A 22,256-nucleotide genomic window follows, 5' to 3' on the forward strand; every position below is an offset into this window, starting at 1 on the left:
GTAAAATATGTGTGTTTTGAAGACGGCTTGTCCATGACTGAAGAAATAGAAACTATCGATCGAGGCATCGCTTATTAAGAAGTGGCATTTAGAAAGACTCCTCACCCTTACCGTGAGCTCTGCGCCAGTCAAAAATATATACTGTAAACAGCCGACAGACCGCTTACCAGAAGTACTTTTTTTTTTTTTTAGGAATTATCCCCAGGGTATAGGAGGTGAACAGCCGAGCCCGGTACGTGTTATTTCATGGAATATTCAAGTATACTTGCGAACAAATTGAAAACTCCTTTAAGGAGTTTTGCGAAGTTTGACATTAATTTTTGCTGCATTAGAAGCATGGTTATAAGTGTTGTGGTAAAGATAAGAGAGAGAAAGAGATGGAGGTGAAACAAAATCGAGACGAAATTAATTTGCAAAGTCGTTAATCGCACTCCCAGAGCACCGGCGGTTTGATGTATTAGATAACAACTATTGAAAAAAAAAACACAACGTATAGACCCTACCTGTACACCTACAGTTCTACAAACATATAGGTAAAACACACGTGTAATGTTAATCGCTTCTTTAAACGATATGTGTACTTGAGCAAAGTGTTCAGGGCGTCGTTGTAGCTAACGTTGCTGTGAGCGAAGCTTTAGCCATTAGCTCCCTTCACTTCCGTTTAGCAGAAGCTAGAGTTACAGCCCTTGCCAGACATTAACAACACTGTGAGGTCGATGGAATCTTTCAATCGTCATGTTTCTGGTACTGTATAGGGCACATATTTTTGTTTAAGTTAAAATTTCAAGTTTTAAAAAGTCGGACTTGAAATCATAATCAGCATTGCATGTATCGTTTATCAGTTTAAGATAAAAATACTGCCAGCGGCACCACAGAAGTGGAACCATCTACCTGAGCCAGGCAGTGGTTTTAGTAGCCAGCATTTCAGGATGCTGTTGTTGTTTTTTAAAACAGTATATGTGAATAGTTAACGGCGAGAACTGCTGGAAATGTTAATGGATTCCGCTGTGTTGTTTAAGTTGTAAGGCTTCTTGTTTCGAGATCAAATAACCTTTATAGCTTTATTTTCGAAGGATCATTTTACTCGCCACTACAAAATATAGATGTAAATACTTACACAGAAGATTAGTGGGTTGATTCTGGGAGGTTGCTACTAGAGGAGTTCCAGACTTACTTTGCCAGATTGCATTTCACTGAAAGTATACGTGTTTCACAGCAATTTCGGCTGTTGCGAGTTTGACGTAGTTTACCGCACGTTTTCAGTATGACTTCGACATAGTAAAATGCGTGTACAGTTTAGAATTTGTTTTGTGTCAGTATTACATGTTACTTCTAAACTTGCAGCTGACCATCAGTCCATAAATGGAGCATCCAGACACTATTTCAACAGCAGCAGAGGATGATGTTAAGGCTAGCAAAGTGTTGGCTGAGACAGCCACAAAAATGGATGCATCATCACACCTACCTGAAGATTACGATGAACTTATCGATCTTCATGCTCATTTTGGAGACTCATCAACACCTTCATCAGTAAAATTTGAAAACAACACATTCTTTGCATAATAGTAATAATGGTAGTGGTGATTGAAATGATGATGGGTTTGATATTATTAGAAAGCAAAACTAGTTTAGTTCCTTTCCTTGATGTGCATGTCTGCACACATCTGTCAGTAACAATAGACAATTTTTCAGATGATGTCTGATGAGCATTGGTGATAGCTTAGTGGCATAGGAGAATACTCTGCTTTTGGGGTGGGAGGGGTTAGTCCTAGCCGACAGTAAACAACGACCACATTTTTGCCTCAGTATCTTTTTTGAGGTGGCAGCTTCCCCCTTGCCCCGCAGTTTCTTACTCCCCAGTGTACTTTATATTCTAATAACACATTTCTGCCTAACTTAAACTCTATGTCAATTCCAACATCTTTTGAAAAAAAAATGGAAAAGCCAATTTTTATGTAGAATACAAACCACAGTTCCTAACGCTGACACTTACAAACTTAAGCAGAAGATCATGGCTTTAATAAGATTGGAGAGTCAATAGGAAGGGATACTAAAGCAAGTTGTAGGACTGAATATTGTTAACAATATAATTAATGTATTTGTTATTTATAATGTAAAACATTAAATTTGAAGCCAATTGGAATTTAGTTTTTTCTTGACGCATTCTTGCATTAGCTCATGGCCTCATTCAAATGGGGTTTAGCTTAGTGAGGTATTTATCAGAGCACATCAGCTCCTTCCATTCATAGTGCATGTGCAGTAGGCCATGACTTATTCAGTGGTCATGTTTTTAATGCCTGTAGTACTGTTGTGATGTAGCATTAGTCATTATTATGTTATGAAACTTTTTTTTTTGTATTGTATTGAAGCTTTTTTGTTCACAGACTCAAGTGATAGATGGTACAGAGTTTATCAGGTTAGACAGACCTCATGCTTACAGACCAAGCATGCAGCATATCAGCATAGACATCAACTCCTATAAACGCTGGCGCAGAATTGCCACTGCTCAAGGACTTTTCACAGATGCACAGATTGCTAATTTCCTCACACAGCAGTTAGTCTCCATTTAATTTTTAAAACTAATTTTATGAAATGATTGTGATGCAATAGCATTACTGTTTTTGTCATTATGTCATGGGTTAAGTTGGTAAAGTTGCATTGCTTTGAGTGTGAAGAAACGTGGTATATATTAGGATTCTGAGTAATTAAGAGGTTGGGTGTATGGTTGCACATATGTGTGTGTGTGTTACTTTGAACATGATTCAGACAGATCTACAGAATGATGAAAAGAAATGCCATTTCAAGTATAGAACTAGCATTCCTTTTTATTGTGCTGATAAATGTGTAGGTGTTAGTTTATAGAGATGTTTTTCTTTTCAGCTATGAAAATACTGCAAATGGAGTTTCCTTTGCAGCTCGCTGCATTAACTGCAACACCCCCTTGAGCTTGACCTGTATCAAGTGTAGCCTGTTGCAGCAAACTGACTTTACCCAGACTTCACCCATGTCACTGCCAGCTGATATTTCCACCAATGACATGACATCACCCAGTATCTCAGTTGTTACTTGTGACAGTTCCTTACAGCACTCCATTCATGGCAGTGGCAATAATGTTCTTCAGTCAACCAGTCCAATCATAGACAATAGCATGTTACAAGCTTCAGTTCCAGTTGTCAGCATTCTACAGTCAGCCAATTCTTCCATTGATGATGGCAGCCTGTTGCAAGCCACAGTTTCAGAAGTCAGTAGCAGTGCCCTGCAACCAAGCATCACGTCCAGTGGAAACAATCTGGATGCTCTGTCAAGCACAATTACAAGCACCAATGATGAGGAAATAAAAAGTGAGGTTCTTACACTGCCATCATATGACCATAACAGCAATGACACTGGTTCTTGTCCATCTTCATCCTTGCTTTCTACACACACTGTCTCATTATCTTCCATAGCTCCCATACTGACGTCCCCAACAATGACCATTTTGAATGATGCATCACATAATTCTGAAAGTGATAAGGGAGATCCATCCAAGAAAACTGTGAAGAAAAGTAGTAAAGTGAAAGGTGAAAAGGGGCTGTCCTGCAAAGAGTGTGGATGCCAGGTTGCTCATATATCTCCAAGTAAAACATCTTCCAAAAAACGGAAGCAGGTATTCCATTCAGAAAAACCTTACAAGTGCTCAGATTGTGATGCAGCCTTCACTCATACTCGCAATCTGAAAGCTCATTTTTGGAAGAAACATGCCCCCTCAGGAAAACCATTTAATTGTAATTATTGCGAGAAAACCTTCCTCAATTCACGTGATCTTCGTACTCATACGTACAAGCACACTGGTGAGATGCCCTATAAGTGTACATACTGTACAGCTGCATTCACTTTGGCATGCAACCTGAAGACTCATCTACGTGTTCACACTGGGGAGAGACCTTTTAAGTGCAAAGTGTGTGGGAAAGCCTTCACAGAATCAGGTGCATTGAAAGTCCACATGAGGAAACACACAGGGGAAAGGCCATTCAAGTGTTCACAGTGCGAAATGGCTTTTCCGAGTTCAGGGAATCTATCAAGGCACATGCTGACTCACACTGGTGAGAAGCCCTACATGTGTCATCAGTGCTCCTCTGCTTTCTCCCAGCCTGGAAGTCTCAAGACTCACATACGCACTCACACAGGAGAAAGACCGTACAAATGCAAAGACTGTGGTGCTGCTTTTTCAGACAATTCAACCCTCTGGAAGCACAAACGAAAGCAGAGCTGCCAAAATCTGAATCCAACGGCAAGCAATGCAGTGACATTAACACAAACAGCTCCTCTAATACCCGTAGCTTTGGTGACATCCACAATACTACCAACAGTCTCCAGCTTGCCTTCAGAAGAAAACCAGCTTTCTCAGCAGCTCTCTTACAAGCCTCCAGCTCTTAATGACACCCCATTTATTAATGCTGTCAATTGGTGCTTTCCCATGCAGCATCCTTGAGCAGATCTGGTGCAAGAGTATTTCTTTCAAGCGAATTAATTCTGCACTGTTATTATTGGCCTTTTGAATCACAAAGTGCCTACTTTTTGAAGATGGGTTATTTTTTATTTAGTGGTGTTTGAACAACATGTATTATGTTGTGGAAGGGAGGTAATTTTAGATAGGTATTTCAGGGATTTGGAACCTCTGGTTATATTTGGTATGATATGGTCCAAATTTGATATGATCCAGGGGTTAATTTGATGTGTACTGCTGTTGGCCTAGCAACATTTTTGAAATTTTCTAAGAGATCCAACACTGATATCCTGACATGGCTTCTCAGGAGTTAATCAAGGATTAATTTTTTTTTTTTTCTGTAAATAACTCCCACAGCTTTTTTTTGTACTCAGTATATATTTATCTTGCTGATTACAAATACCAAAGAATGTGGACATAAGGATGAATAAAGAAGCTTTACTTTCTTTATACATTTACGTTTGGTGCCTTTTCAAATTAAGCATAATAAAAAGATCATAATATCTAGACTGTTGACATTTGTAGATTCTATTTATCTTACTGTTCTTGTCTAGAAGACTCCTTCATGCTTGGACAGCTACTTATATTGTTTACATCAATGCAGCTCATAATACTGTGTATATGGCTAAAATATTTATTGTACCAGCTATTCAGTTCAGAAATGAGACTATGATGTTGGACAGACATCTGTTGGGTTTTTTTAATTTCACTGAAAAAATTTCATAGACTGCTGAGCTGATTTTTCAATTTTATCTTAAAATTAGGGTTAATGACTTTTTAATAGCCCCCTGCACCTTATGCAGTCCAGTAACTCGTGGATGATACCTGTGTCTATGGTCGTAACAGTTCTGTTATTTTACAGGTACCTTGTAACCATGTGAGATGTCTATAGCTAAGTTTTCTGAACTATTTTTTGGGGGTATACACCTTGTGAATGAAATTCTCCCTGATATAGTGGATTTAGGACATCACTGGAAAATGTATTCTGAGATTGCATACCTTTAGTGTTATAGAAACAACACTTTTTTTGTTTTTGTATGCATGTTAAATGCATATGCTTTCCACAGTCAACAAGTGCAGTCATATATAAGTAAATGTTTAGATGAACAAACATTCAATTAGCTGGAGTTTTTGTTGAAAGCATCTTGTCTTTTTACTATAGTTTGAACTGTGGTGATGACATTAACTATTCAATTTTTAGGTATGAAATGTAGTTAAATAAAATAAGATGGTGTTGAAAATACAAATATTTTGACTGTCCTGAAAGTTTTATTATAAAATTAGATCTGTTAAAAAATAGGTAAATACTTTTAGTTCTAGGTATCAGGACTTTGACAGTTAAAGACTTAAGTTGCACTTGTTCTATATAATTCATTCTGTAAATACAGAATCATGATATCACATAAATGTAAACTTATTAACTTTTTCATCATCATTTGGTGCTACCTCTCATTTGCAATCAAAGTTCAGTCATTGAGCAGTGCAATAAAGTGTTGATATTGAACAACGTGTTCTGTTTAAAGTTATGCACTATTGTGTCATGTTTAATGTGCAGATAAGTTACATGTTGCTGCATAAATATTATTTCAGCTTTGTAGATCCTGCATTTAGGGTACAAGGACTAGATCTTAGGATTCTTGGTGGGAGAGTCAACCCAGGGATGGAAGTCACCACCAGCCCCGCCGTTTCTTAAATCTTTTCTGAGCACCAGCTTCTTGATAAACCTTAAGACCTTTACCCTTGCTATTTTTGATTACCTGTACCCACCAGGTATGTAGGAAAACTAAGGCAGCCGCTTCCTCAAAAAAGATACTGAAAAGGCAAAAGTATAAACATCGTTCACTGTCAGCATGGAGTTTGCCTTCCACAAAGCTGAGCATCTTCCTATGCCACTGCCCACCACTTGTGGACCCATTTTTATGCAGACAGAGATAAAGACAAAGCCACCCACAAAAGGTGGCAGGCATGTTTATCTCATTTACTGATGGAGAACCCAAGTCCCTCAGTTCCAGCTAAGTGGAGTGCCTTGCGCCAGCTCTGAACGGCTCCAAAGTTCCAACTGGTGGTCCTGTTCTCCCCCCAACCCCAGCATCATCCTACGCCACTGCAGAAGATGTTTTGCCTAAAATTACCACAGACTGGATCAGTCAGGTAGGATCAGAATCAGTTTAAAACAACACAGTTATGCAGAGAAAGAAATTAGCATGAAAGCGCTGGAGAAGGATGTCACGGTCAAGTGTATCAAACGCTGCCGACATATCCAGTACACACAATAAGATCGAGATGTGATTCATGTCGGAAACAAACAGTAAGTCATTCGGATCACTACTCGTAGCAACGCCGTATGAGTCCGAAATGGTTCAAACTGTTTATAGCAGGAGAAACGGTTTAGGTGCTAGACTTGCGCTACCTTTTCAATACTTTGTACAGAAATGGAAACAAGGCGATATCTTTATTTGTGGCTGTTAGGGTCAAGGATTGATTTCTTTAGATGTGGACAAGTTTAAACGACGGGGTACAGCACAAGGAATGACTGATAACGCGAGCAGTAACCGAACTATCGAGTTTGGGCACTCGTGCAGCAGACGGAATCATTTTGCAGAGATGGGAACACCATATAAAAGTTCAACAACAGCATTCCTTAGCTGTGTACAATCACCATCAATCGCGCGAGTAACTTTAAAAAAAAAGCGGGGGGAAAGGGAGATGAAAGAAACCATAACAAACAGAAACGTAATCACTGCGCGAGTATTTATATGCGAAACTAAATTAAGACTGCTTTACCTAGAATGTGGGTTAGTTTCTGGCCTGCTCAACAGGGGTACATTGTACATATTTCTCACTGGCATCAATCAAATTTTCTTCTGTGGATTTGCGGTGCCTGTCAAAAAGTTATGTCTGATGCACAGTAAGTATGTATCTGCTGCAGAAAGCATCTATATGCCTTATGGACCTGGAGGTTAGCCTGACATTCTGCAGAAATAAAACGGATTATTATTTAAAACCATCGTCTAGCGTTGTTTTGTCCTTGTGAGACTTAGGCTTTGCCACAGTAGACGGTGGTATTAGTATTTTAAGTATATAGTTCTATATTATAGTAGAACTAAATAAAAGTCGTCCTAGAATCAAAAGCCACAACAGTTTCAGTAATATTTCAAGATTATTTGTCAGGTACCGGCCTTTGATTTCTTTTCCAACTTATGTTTCTGAGGACATTTTTTTTTCTATGAAGGAAACAGAATCAAGGCCTACCAACAAATACATGACTGAAAGCGTTGATTTTACAACTAAAGCATAATCCAGAAGCCATTAAATGAACTATTTGACTTCATTTTTATTGCAATCATTCATCCTTTCTCTCTCTGCACGTGGCATCTGTTTACAGGGGTGGCTGCCTTGCCGTGATATAGCCTTAGTTGCTGGCTCGGCGTAAAACGCCGATTACCCCCTCCCCTCCCCTCACTCCATGCAATGTGTGTGTACATTCTTGCAGACATAGACTTGATGGAACAAAGAAAAGTGCAAACTGAGGTTTATAATATTTCAAATAGCTTTACCTTTGATTTTAATGACTTAATTGTTGTTTTAGGTTATGTTATCATTTAATCTTTGTTCATTTTGTTCTACTATATAGGTATCTTGAAATATTTATTGTATGTCGGAATATGTAGGGTACATTGAATATCACCGACCTTTTCATCTTCCACTTTTTGTTTTCTTTCTCGCCACTTATTTAGACCTTACAATCTTTCATTAGCAACAATTCAAGGAGCAAAAATATCCACCCGTATAACCATTTTCCTCTATCAACATTATATTTTGTTCTGTTTCTGCCACAAGAAATGAAGGTTTATGTCAAGATTGGTCACACCCCTTACAAGAGAAGTTAAAGCTACATTTTTTAAAGGGTCAATGAACAACGATACTTTGTCTTGAGTTCTTCCCTTACTTCCTGGTATTTTTTAATGCATACCATGCAATTTTCTCACTTTTTCACCTTATTTATTATTGTTATTCTGCAGCACAGCAAGGGAGTCTTACTCTCTGGTCATGGAGACCACAGAGTCTCCAGCATCAAAGGTGGAGGGGATGGGGATGGATCCTGAGGACAAAAACAAAGCAGTAGAGGCAAAAACTGTGTGTAGACCACCAGAGGACTATGAAGGCTTGCTAGACCTGCAAGTTCATTTTAACTCTGCAGCCCGGCCAGTGGTAATAATTTTTTTTTTTTTTTTAATCCCATTAGGGAAGAAGATGGTACAACTGTCAGCAAGATATACTTGCTATTTAAGATCCTGTAAAGAAGAATGGATTTTTTTTTAATTTTAAGATTTGACTATATTGTTAAAGGGCCTAGACACCAATGTTTGTAAACATACCAACAGTTTGCCCATACATGTCACATCATCATAGTCTTGTCACACTGCCTGTCAGCAGTTTTGTATTATCTAATGTTTGTATTTGATGCCCAACAGGCTCCAGAAACAATGACTGGAAACATAAATGTGGGTGGGCACCAACAGTGCAGACCTACTGTGCAGCACTTGGCCTTAGATGGAGAAATCTTTGAGAGGTGGCGGCATTTTGGAAATGCCCATGGCATGACATCTGATACAGATATTGCTACCTTTCTTATGCAGCAGTGAGAATCATGTGCTATTTATATAAATCCATATTAATCTATTTATCTTTCCTGTTCTTGTGTGCTCAAATGCATTTGTGTGTGTGTGTGAGGGTGTCCAGACACTTCATTCATTTGGACTTTGTGAGATTTGTATAAGTTATTTGTCAAAATTGGCAATTAGGCACAAATATTTAAATGACCGAGAAGAGTACCTTTGTACATTTGTTTCTTCTGTTTATTTCTTTTGTTAACCACTTATAATAAAATCAATCAAAGAATATTTTAGCAATAACATTTTCAAATTAATGGCGATAAACTGATAATACAGTTACTTTTATTTCTTCCCCAAACTCTTCTGTTTCAGGTATGAAAATACCATTCAGTCCATCAATCGCTGTGCAGGATGCCATATTCTTATGCCTTTGTACTGTGCTAAGTGTTCAATGGTTGCGCAAGAGACTAATCCTGCTGCTGTTGGCTATGGCCTGCAGAGCAACACTGGAGTGACACCTGTTCCTTTAGGTCCTTTTGTCACTGGGGACAGTCCTGCAGCTTTCCAGATGCCAGCTTTACTGGATTCTCAAACTTCATTGTCCCAGCATGATGGAAAACATATTACTTACATGACTGATGACAACAGACTCAAGGTGCCCAAGAAGAAAAAGAAGAAACTGAAGAAAATCAGAGGGAAGAAGGGGGAGTACACGTGCAGAGAATGTGGTACTCACATTGTTCAAACACGTGCCAAGAAAGGCACCCGGCGCACTGGTTACAAGCCCTATAAATGCAACGACTGTGGGGCAGCATACACCTATAGACGTGGCATGGAGGAACACCTGTTCAAGAAGGATGAGCTGACCAGTAGCTATCAGTGCATTCATTGCGAAACCGTCTTGCTGAATCCTAATGACATCAAACCACACACTGTCAAACACACTGGAGAGATGCCTTTCAAGTGCTCTCAGTGCCCACTGGCTTTTTCTCTGTCATGTAACTTAAAAACCCATATGAGGACGCACACAGGAGAACGACCATTCATTTGCACTGTCTGTGCACGAGCATTTACACAGTCTATTGCCTTGAAGGTGCACATGCGCAAGCACACTGGTGAAAAACCATTCAGATGTGACCAGTGTGACATGGCCTTTGCAGCATCTAGCAATCTCTCCCGACACATGCTAAAACACACTGGCGAAAAACCATACAAATGCCAATATTGTGAGGCAGCCTTCTCCCAACCAGGGTCTTTGAAAACTCACACAAGGAAACACACTGGTGAAAAACCTTATAAATGTGAAACCTGTGGTGCAGCTTTCTCCGATCACTCAACTTTATGGAAGCACAAACGAAACAACAGTTGTGCTGCTGGTTCAAACCAAGCCCGTGGCAGAAAAGTAGCAGCACCACAAACACCTTCAACTCCACCACCACCACCACCTCCCCCATTGCCACCACCCCCTACCCCGCCAGTACAGATGACTATGCCGATGGGCAGTGTAAATCAGCAGCAGACATACAGACCAACTCAGATAGAAGAACCACCATATGTTGGCAGTGTTACTTGGTGTTTTCCAATGCAGCATCACTGAAACAGTTTGTGAGACCTGCACTTAATATTATTCAAAAGAAGTGTCCTATACCTCTGTTACTCTGCTGACACATTTTCCTGAACCACTTGACTATCAAGAGATTTTCAGAACAGAGTAACTTCAGAGGTTGGCAGTCTAATTTGTTATAAACTACGTTATAACCAGCACAAAATCAGGAAACTGTTCTTGATGCTCTGCTGTTTTTAGCTTTTATTATATTCTGTAATGGGGAGGTAGCAGAGCTTTGTAATGAGTGCACACTAGGCAGTGGGGCAGAAGGTTTTCCATACCTCCTTGGCCCTGGAAAATTCTCCCTGCCTATCTCACTTTGTGCCTGATTTATTAGGGGAGGTTAAGACGGCAGAAGGAAAGCACTGGGCTCTGCCTTCTACATGCTATACCCTGGACAATGTAGACTACATTCACTGCCCCTGTGGCCTCCAGGCTATGGGACCATTTACCTTTACTATTTCACTCTGTAATAAAGGAAGCCTCATTATTAATCTCTTTCAAATTTCGGGCCCATGCCTAAAGAAACTCTGCTTATCTCATTACTTTCAGTTACTTGGAATTATATTTTCACCTCAATTAAAACCTCCTTACAATAATGTTTTTTGTTTAGTAGCTAAGCAACATGTTATAGTTTATTAAAATTTTACTATAGATCAGTCAGAATGGCCCAGAATATTGAACCAGAATTATCTTAAGTTTTAAGCCTTAAATAGTAGTAATTCCTGGTATTTTTATAGTAATCAGCATTATCTTCTTAATAATCCCATGTCAGTTATAGATAATACATTAGATTTCCCTGTGTTCACAGATAAATCTACTCAATAAATGCTCTTATAACAATTTCTGCTGTACTCATTAAATGGCGAATTAACAGCAGCTGCAACATTTCTTTGATGCCTGCCAAAAAATGTTGTATCTCAACTTCAAATAAAAAAAAATAAGTTCTATTCCTCTCTTTAATTTTCCAAAAGTAAAGTGGAATAGACTGCTTTTGTACAATAAACAGTTGATTTTACTTAAATTGTTTTGTTTAGATATTGTTTAATTATGTTTTACATAACTGTGTGACAAATATAATGTAGAATTTTTCATTGAACACTTTTTATGTGAGAAGATTTATAGGGACTGTGTTAAGAACAATTAATGGCTTATTGTGTTGACTACAAAATCATTTGTTGACAGCACTTTATGTATGATGCGAATATTTATATCTCTCATTATGAACACAATTCTTTGTGTGTGCGTGCTTTTTATTTGAAATGAAAAGCAGACTGTATGTTCATGTGTCACATCATCAAATCTTTCAGAATACTTAAATTGCCCCCCAGAATTTGATGATATGTTCCATTTTATAGTTTTATCCTTCTTCAGCAGGAACCAACAAGGTTGTTTGTTTTTAAACATCTACAAAGACCATATTTAGGAAATGTTATTAATTCTGTATGTATTCCAATTTATTTTGCAGATGGATTGTTTTACACAGCTGTTTTAACTTTTTGTTTGTCTGAGTGTGTATGCAAACTTTTTTTTAATGACTGTAGGACAATGATTATTTTGTTCTAATTGTTGTGACATGAAGCATGACATGAAAAGTTGCAAATGTTTGCAATTAATCCGAAAAACAAACACATGAAATAATTGACTGGACCAGGCTGTCTAGGTCCACTTACAAATCTTTGCTGCTGTCTTAGATGATTTGTAAGAGAATGGGCTGACTTTGTCATTTTCCTGCACTTAATCACTGTGACAAAAAGCTTCTGCATATTTATCTGCTGTGTAATTTGCTCACTTCCTTTGTATCTTACTGCTGTAGCAGTTATAAAAATACTGGATGATTAGACTGTATGACCTCAGGGTTTTTTGTATTTGTTGTGCAGAGCAGGTACTCGGAGATCGTGATAAGAATTTTTTTTCCATGTGCCATAAAGCACACAGCTGTTGTCCCAGGTCCTCTCAGTATCTTCTATATATGTATGTGTGCATGCTCAGTCGTGTACAGGAAAGATGTGCAATAAGTGCAGACATGCAGACTCCTTTGAGTTTATGTATAAAATTGTTATGCTTTCTCATTCATCATCCTGCCATTCAATTTTTTTGGTACTAATCATTTTAGAACTAAAAAAACTAATTCACCTGAAGTATATTTCTTAAGTCATTAGCTTGGTTAAGTCTGTGTGTGTGTGCATGCGCGCCTGCACCTGAGTGCAGGTTTGCATGTGCTCATAGGCTTTAGAGAAATGTTTCATAATAATAAAAGAAAAAAAAAGGATTACTTTCTGTCCTCATCTATGTGCTGGTTTCTTTGTCTGTTTGCTTTGCTTGTTCTTACAAGTTTTATTTAACATGGTTTAAAAGTACCAGTCACCATCATAATTTTATTATTTTTAGTTTGAGAGATGAAGCTTATACATTTGTGATAAATATATGGATTTCAGTAATGTGTGTCTAACACGTTTGCACTCTCTGAATCAAAGAAGAAACTTATTTGGTATATTACAAACTGTTCAAGGGAAGTAATTAGCATGAAACTGATCAGATAGCTGACTACCCATAAATGACTGCTGTGTGGAATAATTGTGACCAGCACAAATGAAGGACAAATAATGACTGTTCTTTAAAAGAACAATTTTTGTTGCCTCCACTTTCATTTTTGAAAATTATGTTTGCAAAACATGCTGAAAAGAACCCACACTTAATTAAATATTTGCAATATTTACCTTTCTATCTCAGAACCTCCATTTATTTTGGAAAGAGTGTATTTTTTGCCCAGTCCTTGTAATAAATATATTTTCACTTGCAATTACCATTTCGTAATGGAGTTTCAACATGCACACTTTTACCTTGGTTTTGATGCATTTAATGACAGTTTTTCCAACATGTTTGTTTTGTTTCTGACATCACTATAAAGATTACAGCATCAAAGTTTACTTCTGTGCACTTGTGGACCTACATTTATTTAAAGTACTGTCATTATATCAAGGCTGTTTCTGACTTTGCATCTATATCATTTTAATTTTTGAACAAAAGAGCTTAGCATTTTTCTTTGCAATAGAAATGTGTTCAGTAGTTACCCATTCGTTCATAAAGCATTTAAGGCAGAATCAGAATCTGAAAAGATTGTACTAGGAAAAAAGGTTTGGTAGGTACTAAATTTGTTATCTAATGATGGTTGTGATGACTTTTAGCAGTAAAGAAACAAATTTTGTTGGTAAGGATATTTCCACTGTCACCTGCTGTGGAGAAATTATTTGAATTATGGCTTTGTACATTGTGTAGCACCAAACAATCACACTAAATTCTTTTCATTCTGTTATCACTAAAATGCTGAAAGATTCTTAAAATGCTTGTCTGTGTGTTTCTTACCCTTAGTGAAGAAACATCATCTTAAAATGCAGTTCAAAATAAAAATTACCAATTGTTAGTGCTCTGACATAAGGGTCAACTGTCTGTCACTCTTACCTTAAGTCTGAAATGCCAGGATCTTTAGAACATACATAATCTGGCTTGGTGGCACTGTTGTTTATAGTGTATGCAGCTAAAAACTAAATGGCGGTGTAGATTTTAGCAGTAATTCTTTTAATACAGTTACTTATATATCCTCAATACCTGCTATTGTGTCATGCATGTATATAGTTTGTGAAATGTTTATTTAGGATGTGAATGTATAGATGATTTTGTAACACCTACAGACTACATGCCCTACAATATAATCATCTCATTGTTTATCTTAATTTTATGCTTGTAGATCAAAATACTAACACTATTTATAAGTGTGCGTTTGTATATTTATATATATTGGATGCTATAGGGGAGGGGTTGGGTTTCACACATTTATATTATTTTTAAATAAAATTAATAATGATCTTTCCAACTGCTTTGTCTATTGTAAACTTTAGATAGCACAATTAATTAGTTATGAGTATTTCTTTATCATCAACATAATCCCTAAGTTTTTGCATTGCTATTTTGGACGTTGGATGCTCATGTTTTCTTGTCAATCTCAGAATCATTCACAAGTCCATGTACAAATAACAATATAAAAGTTGCGATTCTGGAGCCCAAAATTAAGCTAATGTGGTGCCGCAGATCTGAAATGAATGGTATTTGAACGTTAAAGGCAAACAATCATTTTACTTCCACAGGGAGGGTACGTGATTAGTCTTTGAAATAATGTGATATTTTCTGAGGTCCGAGCTGGTTGGAAAACCCTGGATTATGAGTTCAGATCTCGCCTCCGGTACAGTTAATTCTGTAACAACACCCCTAGCTGGAAGCAGCTCACGAGAAATAATCTTAGTTGCTAAAGCATAACTAACCAACCTGCGAGGAATTCACTTAAATATTTCTTTAAGCTGGCACGAAATAAAAAAGGGAGAGAATCTTAAACCATGCGATTTCAAGTATCGCTGGAACCGTTAATCGCATTTTCAGATTTGGAAAGTCGCCACAATACACTGAAATAGCACAAGACTGAAACATACTTAAGTTTCCACATATTTCCCGCCATCATTTACATAAAACGTAACAACTCAAGAAACAGCAAGTCCAAAAGAAGTTTATGGAATAATAAACACTAAATATTTGTCAACAATGGTCTCTTCTCTCCTCCCCATCAGCTTAACTGCTTGTAAAGTGTAAATAAGAAAAAACTATTATACCCTTTCCGTCTCATCTCGTTTTATTGGTTAAAGTTAAGAAAACATTGGGTATCACCATCGAGTAGTTCATTAGAACAAATATTTCGCACACAACATTATAACCTCGATCCTCTATCCGCTTTACGAGGACCACGACGAAGATTATACGACTTTGTGGCTGCAAATCGGGGCGAGCTTTGTCTCTTGTGTTAAATTGACTTCAAGCAAAAGTTTGTGGATTCATTAGCTTAGTTATAACACGCTAATCAGTTCACAGTAAAATAATTTTATAAAATCAGTCAGTTCTTTTGCATTTTTAAAGATCAAAAAGGTCAGTCACAGACAGGTCGTCTGCCAGATGATGTGATACCCAGTGGTGGATGTTCAAAACTTCGACGTTCGTGACTTTCTAGTTTAGTCTCATAATATTATATTTTTCGGCTGCTTGGCAGTAATGTTTTTCACCCACTGTGAAATTAGGTGTCATGATCAAAATCATTTTTAATTGAGCAGTTCAAGACAATTTTAAAATACATTGATGATGTTTGCCGCCAGCAGTATTTACATCTGTCGTAGTTTTAAAATACAGACTTTTTAGCGAGCCTTTCGAAATACGTCGTATACTGAATCCCTGCAATATAGAAACGAAGAGTTTTTTGTTGTTGTTGTTGGAAAGGAAATGGAGTGAATTAAAATTTTGTATATGTTATATATGAAGGTTGTCTACAAGGGTGAGTGTTTACCAATTTTGTTTTAGACATCTAAAACAGTTAAAATTTTGAAAAGAGGATTATTTTTTCTTACATAAAAGTTTAAAGCAATTTGCTCACAGAAAATCAGCAACATTCTTCACATTTTTATTGATCCCTTACCACACATTTTCTATCTTTAACTTTTCCCCCATCTCATTCCCTGTTTAAGGGTAATTAAAAAAAATACTATAGAGAAAGGAAAAATATGTCAGCTTTCACATCTGATCAAAGCCGTTAAAAGATTAGAGGCAGCCTCCATATCTTGTTAGCGTTAAAAAAAAATATGTGCAACAGTGCTTTCTTCTTAGTCAGATTCATGTAAGATTTTACATCAAATTAGATACAAAACTTATTTCTACTTAAGTAATTATTCATCTGTCAACATGTGTTTGTAACAGGAGTTGGTCACTTACCATGGCTGAACCTGCAGGATATGATCCTGTTCTGAAATGTCTGTATGTCAGTGAAGTGATGTGCAAAGACTGGCAGTGCCTAGGTGTTAATTTAGGTCTGGCCACTGATACAGATATTGCCAATTTTTTGATTCAGCAGTGAGTAACCTTTTGTGTGTCTATACATATACATGTTGATTGAACTTAGAAGTTACTTGTTCCCTTATGCACTCACTGACACAGTGTATCCTTCAACATCTACCATTTCATGAACAAATGCAGTACTCTCAGTTTTATAATTTTATTAAATTTTGAAATTGTTAGCTTAAGCTTAAGAAGGAGAAACCTTTGTACAAACATATTTTAAAGCAATTACAAGTGTTTTTTTTGGTTTTTAGAAGAGTGTTTAAGGATTGCAGAAGAAGAAAGACATTTTAGGCATTCCTATTTAAACTTTTAGGAGTCACTGACAAATAGCTTCAATCTGTGGATGTTTGGTTCAGAAATAAAATTATGAATTCTGCAGCTTGCTTTTCAATGATATCTAAGTTTATCTTTTGTAAATAGCTGAGCTTTTTTGTATGCACAAGTGTTCGTAAACTGACTGTAGCAGCTAATGAGATTAACTTTTCTTGAATGTTTGTGTTGCAGCTATGAACGAAGCAAGGAAGGTTCACTGGGTATTGGTTGCTGCACAGAATGCAAAGGTCCTCTGATATTGTACTGTTTAAGGTGTGGCAGGCCATCGAAGAATACTACTTCTGGTTTGTTTGAAGATGACCTGAAGCAACAGGCTGTTGTTATATGTTGTTCCCAGCTTGATGGCTCATCAGAAATAGCACCAGATGGCAGTGCTGTCAGACATGAAAACAGTGACTACAAAGCAGTAGACAATCCAGGAAGTAGAAGTTGTTACACTGTGGTGCCTGTGACAAGACTGCAACATGCAGAAGCCAAACAAGGAAATGCGCTATTTAGCCATCACCAGCAAGATTCCACGTCAGCTACAAAAAACAAGGATTGTCCTTTGCTGCAAACCTCCATGCAAGATTGCAGACCTGAAATACAAGAACTGCCATCACTGACAAATACTTCTTCCAAAAGTTTAACATCAGAGGATCGCTCCAAAGAATTGGCTGATATCTCTAAAACAACTTCCACAATGTGCTTTGTTTCAGACATGACTTATGCAAAAGGAAACAAACCTGTCTTAGATAAATTGTCAGAAAAAAGTTTCAAAGCTGAAATACCTGTAAAATCTGTCCGACGAAGAGGAAGGCCACCAAAAAATAAGTCACAGGTGATGTCCATGGTGGCTTTGCCTGATAGTGAGAAAACAAGAGCAGTGCCGTTGAGACCACGGGAATGTCGAGGAGGGGAAACATTGAATAAACCAGACATCTTTTGTCCTGCACAGAAATGCTCCTCACTGCCCACTCAGTTGACCTCTGGATGTGAAAACCAGAACAATATGACAAACATGCAGTGTGAAGAGATGGATGCTTGTCAAAGACAGCTGGATAGAAAGAAATCTCTCAAGTGCCCTAAGTGTTGGCGGTTGTTTGCCAGTGTTCAAAGTCTAAGCAACCACATAAAAGTAGTGCATGAAAACATAAGACCATATGAGTGTGAAGACTGTGGTAAACAATTCAGCCAGAGAGCACTGTTGAAGGTTCACAAACGGAAACACACAGGGGAGACTCCTTTTAGCTGTTGCCAGTGTGATGCCAAGTACCAGAACAAGCTGGCATTGAAATGGCACATAATGACACATGATAGCAAGCAGCTGCACACTTGCAATCAGTGTGGAGCTGGATTTAAGTATAGCAATTCTTTGAAGGGCCACATGAGAAAGCACACCGGAGAACGCCCCTACAGGTGTGAGCTGTGTAATAAGACCTTCACAGAGTCCACCTGTCTCAAAGCTCATCTGCGAGTTCACAAAGGTGAGAAACTGCACTGTTCTGTTTGTGGCAGGGGATTTTTACAACCTTCTAACCTCAGGCGTCACATGAAAACGCACAGGGAGCAGGTTGTCTCATCAGAAACCGAGTCCAAAGAGGACCTTGAACCAGTTATTGTGTTAAGAAGGCCAAAGATAGGAAGACCCCGGAAACACTTTTTTGAGTTACCTTATGTAAGTGAGGGGGATATGAAAGAAGATGCAGAATGTTCCCGGGGAGAGAGTATGTGTATTCCAGGACAGGCCATCAGATCTGGAAAACAACTCAGGAAAAGGCAGCATTACTGTTACCAGTGCGGTGCTGCTTTCATGAATTCAGGAGGTCTGACAATACATATGAGAAGTCACACAGGAGAGAAACCATACAAGTGTGACCAGTGTGACCGAGCTTTTGCCAGTGCCTCTATTCTCAAAAAGCATGTCAATGTGGTGCACATGAAAGTTAAACCATTCCAGTGTGACATGTGTGAAAAAAGTCTTGGAACTTCTGCAGCACTGACAGTTCACAAACGCAAACATACAGGTGAGACACCATTCAAATGCAGTCAATGCTCTTCAGCCTTTGCAGCACTTGGAACTCTTCAGCAACACATGAAGTCTCACAGTGACCTTCGACCCTTCTTGTGTGAAGAATGTGGGGCAGCATTTAAACATGAATACTCCTTGAAAATACATACCAGAAAACACACAGGTGAAAAACCATTCAAATGCCAGCTATGTGACCGAGCCTTTATGGAGGTGGTAGGGCTCAAGGCACATATGAGAGCTCATACTGGTGAAAAACTTATTTGCACAGTTTGTGGCACAGGAGTGTCTGGTTCCTCCAACCTTCGGCGGCATATGAGGACGCACACAGGAGTAAAACCCTATGTTTGCACAACTTGCAATAAGGGCTTCTGCTCCGCAGCTTACTTGAGAATTCATTTACGAATTCATACAGGAGACAAAAGATATATGTGTGAGCTTTGTGGCAAAGCCTTTATTCAGAAAGGCGAGAAAGTCAAACACATGGCCAGGAGACACAAGCCACCTGATGAGTCTTTAACGTCACCTTCTTCGAAGGCCAAGTGAGGAATCACTAACAAGCTGTCTCAGTACCTGCATGCATTCTTATGTCATTATAGCACTACTTGGGGAAGGACTTTATTCTGCTACAAAATGCCATTCAGTTCCAACATAAAGAAATGCTCATTTCAGAAGTGCACAAGGGTGCTGCTGACCAACTGAAAATTTTATGCTCAAGATATCAACCACTCTAGTGAAGGAGCTGCTGCATTTAAAAGCGGAATAAATTGTCTCTAGAGTTGCATATCTTAAAATTGTTTCTTGTAGTGTCTGCAACATCAGAGTAAGTTTAATTTGCAGTTTGCTTTTGCATATTTGAAGTATTTTTACTTTTTCCCCCAAGGAATGATGTACATTTTGCTTTTGCATTTGTCAAATATAAAATATTAAACAATAACTGTTAGTGGTTTCCTGTTTTATAGTCAGGAAGAGTTACCACAGTCCTAAGTTCCATTATTGCCTAAAGACTGCTTGATCCACTCAATCCACAGCAGTTGTTGCATGGCAATTTTAAGCATCTTGGAAAATGATGAGATCAAATACTAAATTGTGAACAACCTCTTTTTCTTTGGTTTTGTGATTAATGATAAATAACAGTAGTTACCTTATTTTAAAATTCGTGTTTATGCAGCCTCTATGCTCATTTCTTGTCTTGAAGCTAGGAAAATGATTATCACAAGTCTGACATTTTCATACTTGAAGCATATTTTGTTGCTCTGTTTACTGTAAATAAATGAATGGTAAAATTGTGGTGTGTAAGAGTATATTATCCTTTTCACTTCAGTACTGCTACTCATGCTTCTTTCACCTTCTCTATATTGCATATGAAGTGATGAGTAGAGAAGTATTTTTTGCCGTAATCACAAAGCGTACACATCTTGTATACATTTACATTCTTATTGTAAACTGGTGTTTTACATTGTCAGATTTTCTTTCTTCAGGGTTTGTTGCAATAACTCCTTTTAAAATATGGTTTTACCTATGGGTTTTCTAATGGTGTGTATAACATCACTTCAACTTTTGTTAATGTTTTAAATTCTGAATGACTCGTAAATGTGTCACATTTTGTCTTGAGGTTGGACCTTGTGATAGTGAGAAATTTACTATGAAAAAAAAGTTCAGCTGTATATCCTTCATCTGTTCAACATGTTAGGCTGAACTGGATGCTGGTTCATCAATTCAGTCATAGGAATAGAAATAATGATCTAACCACTTAGTATTAAATGAACATTTACTTTCTCAGTGCAATGAGCATTCTTTGGAATGGATACCTGCGCATTACAAATCGACATCATCATCATCATCATCATCAGTTCCTTCTTTGGTGTGAATGTATTTTTACATTTAACCATAGACGTGTATAGATTGTAATTTTTTTTTAATCCATAGATGAATAAATATTGTCCACATCTGTAGTCCACATGACTGCTATAGTGCTGTAGTGTGTAATGCCATGTCTAAACCACTTTTTAAGAATGACACTGCAAATACTTCACTTTCTTAATAATTACAAATTAGAGAATATTCAGATTGCACGCAGGTAGGAAAATTGAAACTCTTGTTTTGTACTATTAAAAGAATTTTACTTCATACTTTTACTTTGCTTAGTTTATGTACGATTTTTTGAAAATGACAGAAATCGATGTCTTTATTGGTAATCCTAAAGATTTACACAAAACGAGTTAAGCATGCACAGTTAAGATTTTAATTAAAACGAGCCATTGAAGCACGCTAGTGACCTCTATAAACATGCAAATCGACTCATAAATCAATATGAGAAAATGTATTGGTAACATAAATGATTTATCAAGGTTGGTTTTAACCTTTACAATTTTTATAGGTATGGAGCTTGTGAAAGGTTGTGCACATGTGAAGTAGGTTATATTTAAATGGCTCCAGACACGGGTCTTACCACTGCTATGCTATTCATAGATCAGTGACCATTATCAACTTGCACATTTGCTCATTTATGCTCAGGGAATGTTTGCAGATGATTTTACAGACCTATTTAAGATGCGAGGTTAACGTTTAAAGTCAGAGAAGGCTGGTCCCAATATTTACATGCTCTTTATGTTTCATGCATATACCTACTTCAAAAAAAATCTAAAAAATTTAAGGAGAAAATTATCAAGACTTTGACATTCCCATAAAGAAATTCTGTTTAACTTTTCAAAGCTGATGCTCATTTCCTGAGTATTATTTATGTTAAAATTAAAAAGTCAATCAATAAAGGCATAGTGATGTGAACAATTTCTTTCTTTGTAAAATACCATCAGTATCAAGAAAAAAATTTATAAAAACACAGTTGCAAGGAAACAGTAGATATGCACAATTCAGACTAACATGGTCACACACTTAAGACAACAAACTTTCAGACACACACTTCATAACATTTTGATAGCACAGATTCAAACCTTATCAGTGTTTGTAGGAATGGGTCAGGTCAGGTCAGGTCAGTCCCATGCCCGGTCTGGGCGTAGGGGGGACCGTCCGGCAGCAGCAACAGACAGAATTTTCCACCCGGTCCTGGCTTGAGCAGATGAGAGCAGGTCTGGCATCTCGCGTTCGGTCCATTCTTTAATGTTGGTGACCCAGCTTTTCCTCGGACGACCACGACGACGGCTCCCTTCGAGGGTTCCTTGTAGGATCATCTTGGACAGGGTGTTGTGGCGGGTGACGTGACCGAACCAGGCGAGCTTGCGCCGCTTCACTGTTGCCAGAAGGGGCTCATGTGGG

The 22,256-nt window shown here is 37.8% G+C and overlaps 1 protein-coding gene across 1 annotated transcript; it reads left to right on the plus strand.

The window, feature by feature from the left end:
• Positions 1 to 666: 666 nt before the first annotated feature.
• On the plus strand, positions 667 to 21,330 carry LOC112555165. The gene is made up of 12 exons (XM_025223423.1): positions 667 to 744; positions 1,345 to 1,530; positions 2,385 to 2,554; positions 2,881 to 4,468; positions 6,042 to 6,126; positions 6,522 to 6,637; positions 7,258 to 7,394; positions 8,509 to 8,698; positions 8,962 to 9,128; positions 9,475 to 10,698; positions 16,499 to 16,651; positions 17,144 to 21,330. The coding sequence occupies exons 2-12, from the start codon at positions 1,363 to 1,365 to the stop codon at positions 19,524 to 19,526; spliced, it is 6,381 nt and encodes a 2,126-aa protein (XP_025079208.1). The 5' UTR covers positions 667 to 744; positions 1,345 to 1,362; the 3' UTR covers positions 19,527 to 21,330.
• Positions 21,331 to 22,256: the final 926 nt, after the last annotated feature.

The sequence above is a fragment of the Pomacea canaliculata genome, linkage group LG2 (genome assembly GCF_003073045.1).
Source record: "Pomacea canaliculata isolate SZHN2017 linkage group LG2, ASM307304v1, whole genome shotgun sequence".
Taxonomy (NCBI): Eukaryota; Metazoa; Mollusca; class Gastropoda; order Architaenioglossa; family Ampullariidae; genus Pomacea; species Pomacea canaliculata.

Coding starts and splice junctions, on each gene's coding strand:
- LOC112555165 (XM_025223423.1), top strand. CDS start 1,363: ATGGAGCATCCAGACACTATTTCAACAGCAGCAGAGGATGATGTTAAG. Junction 2,555..2,880: donor GCTAATTTCCTCACACAGCA/GTTAGTCTCCAT, acceptor TTTTCTTTTCAG/CTATGAAAATACTGCAAATG. Junction 6,638..7,257: donor CCACAGACTGGATCAGTCAG/GTAGGATCAGAA, acceptor CGAAACTAAATT/AAGACTGCTTTACCTAGAAT.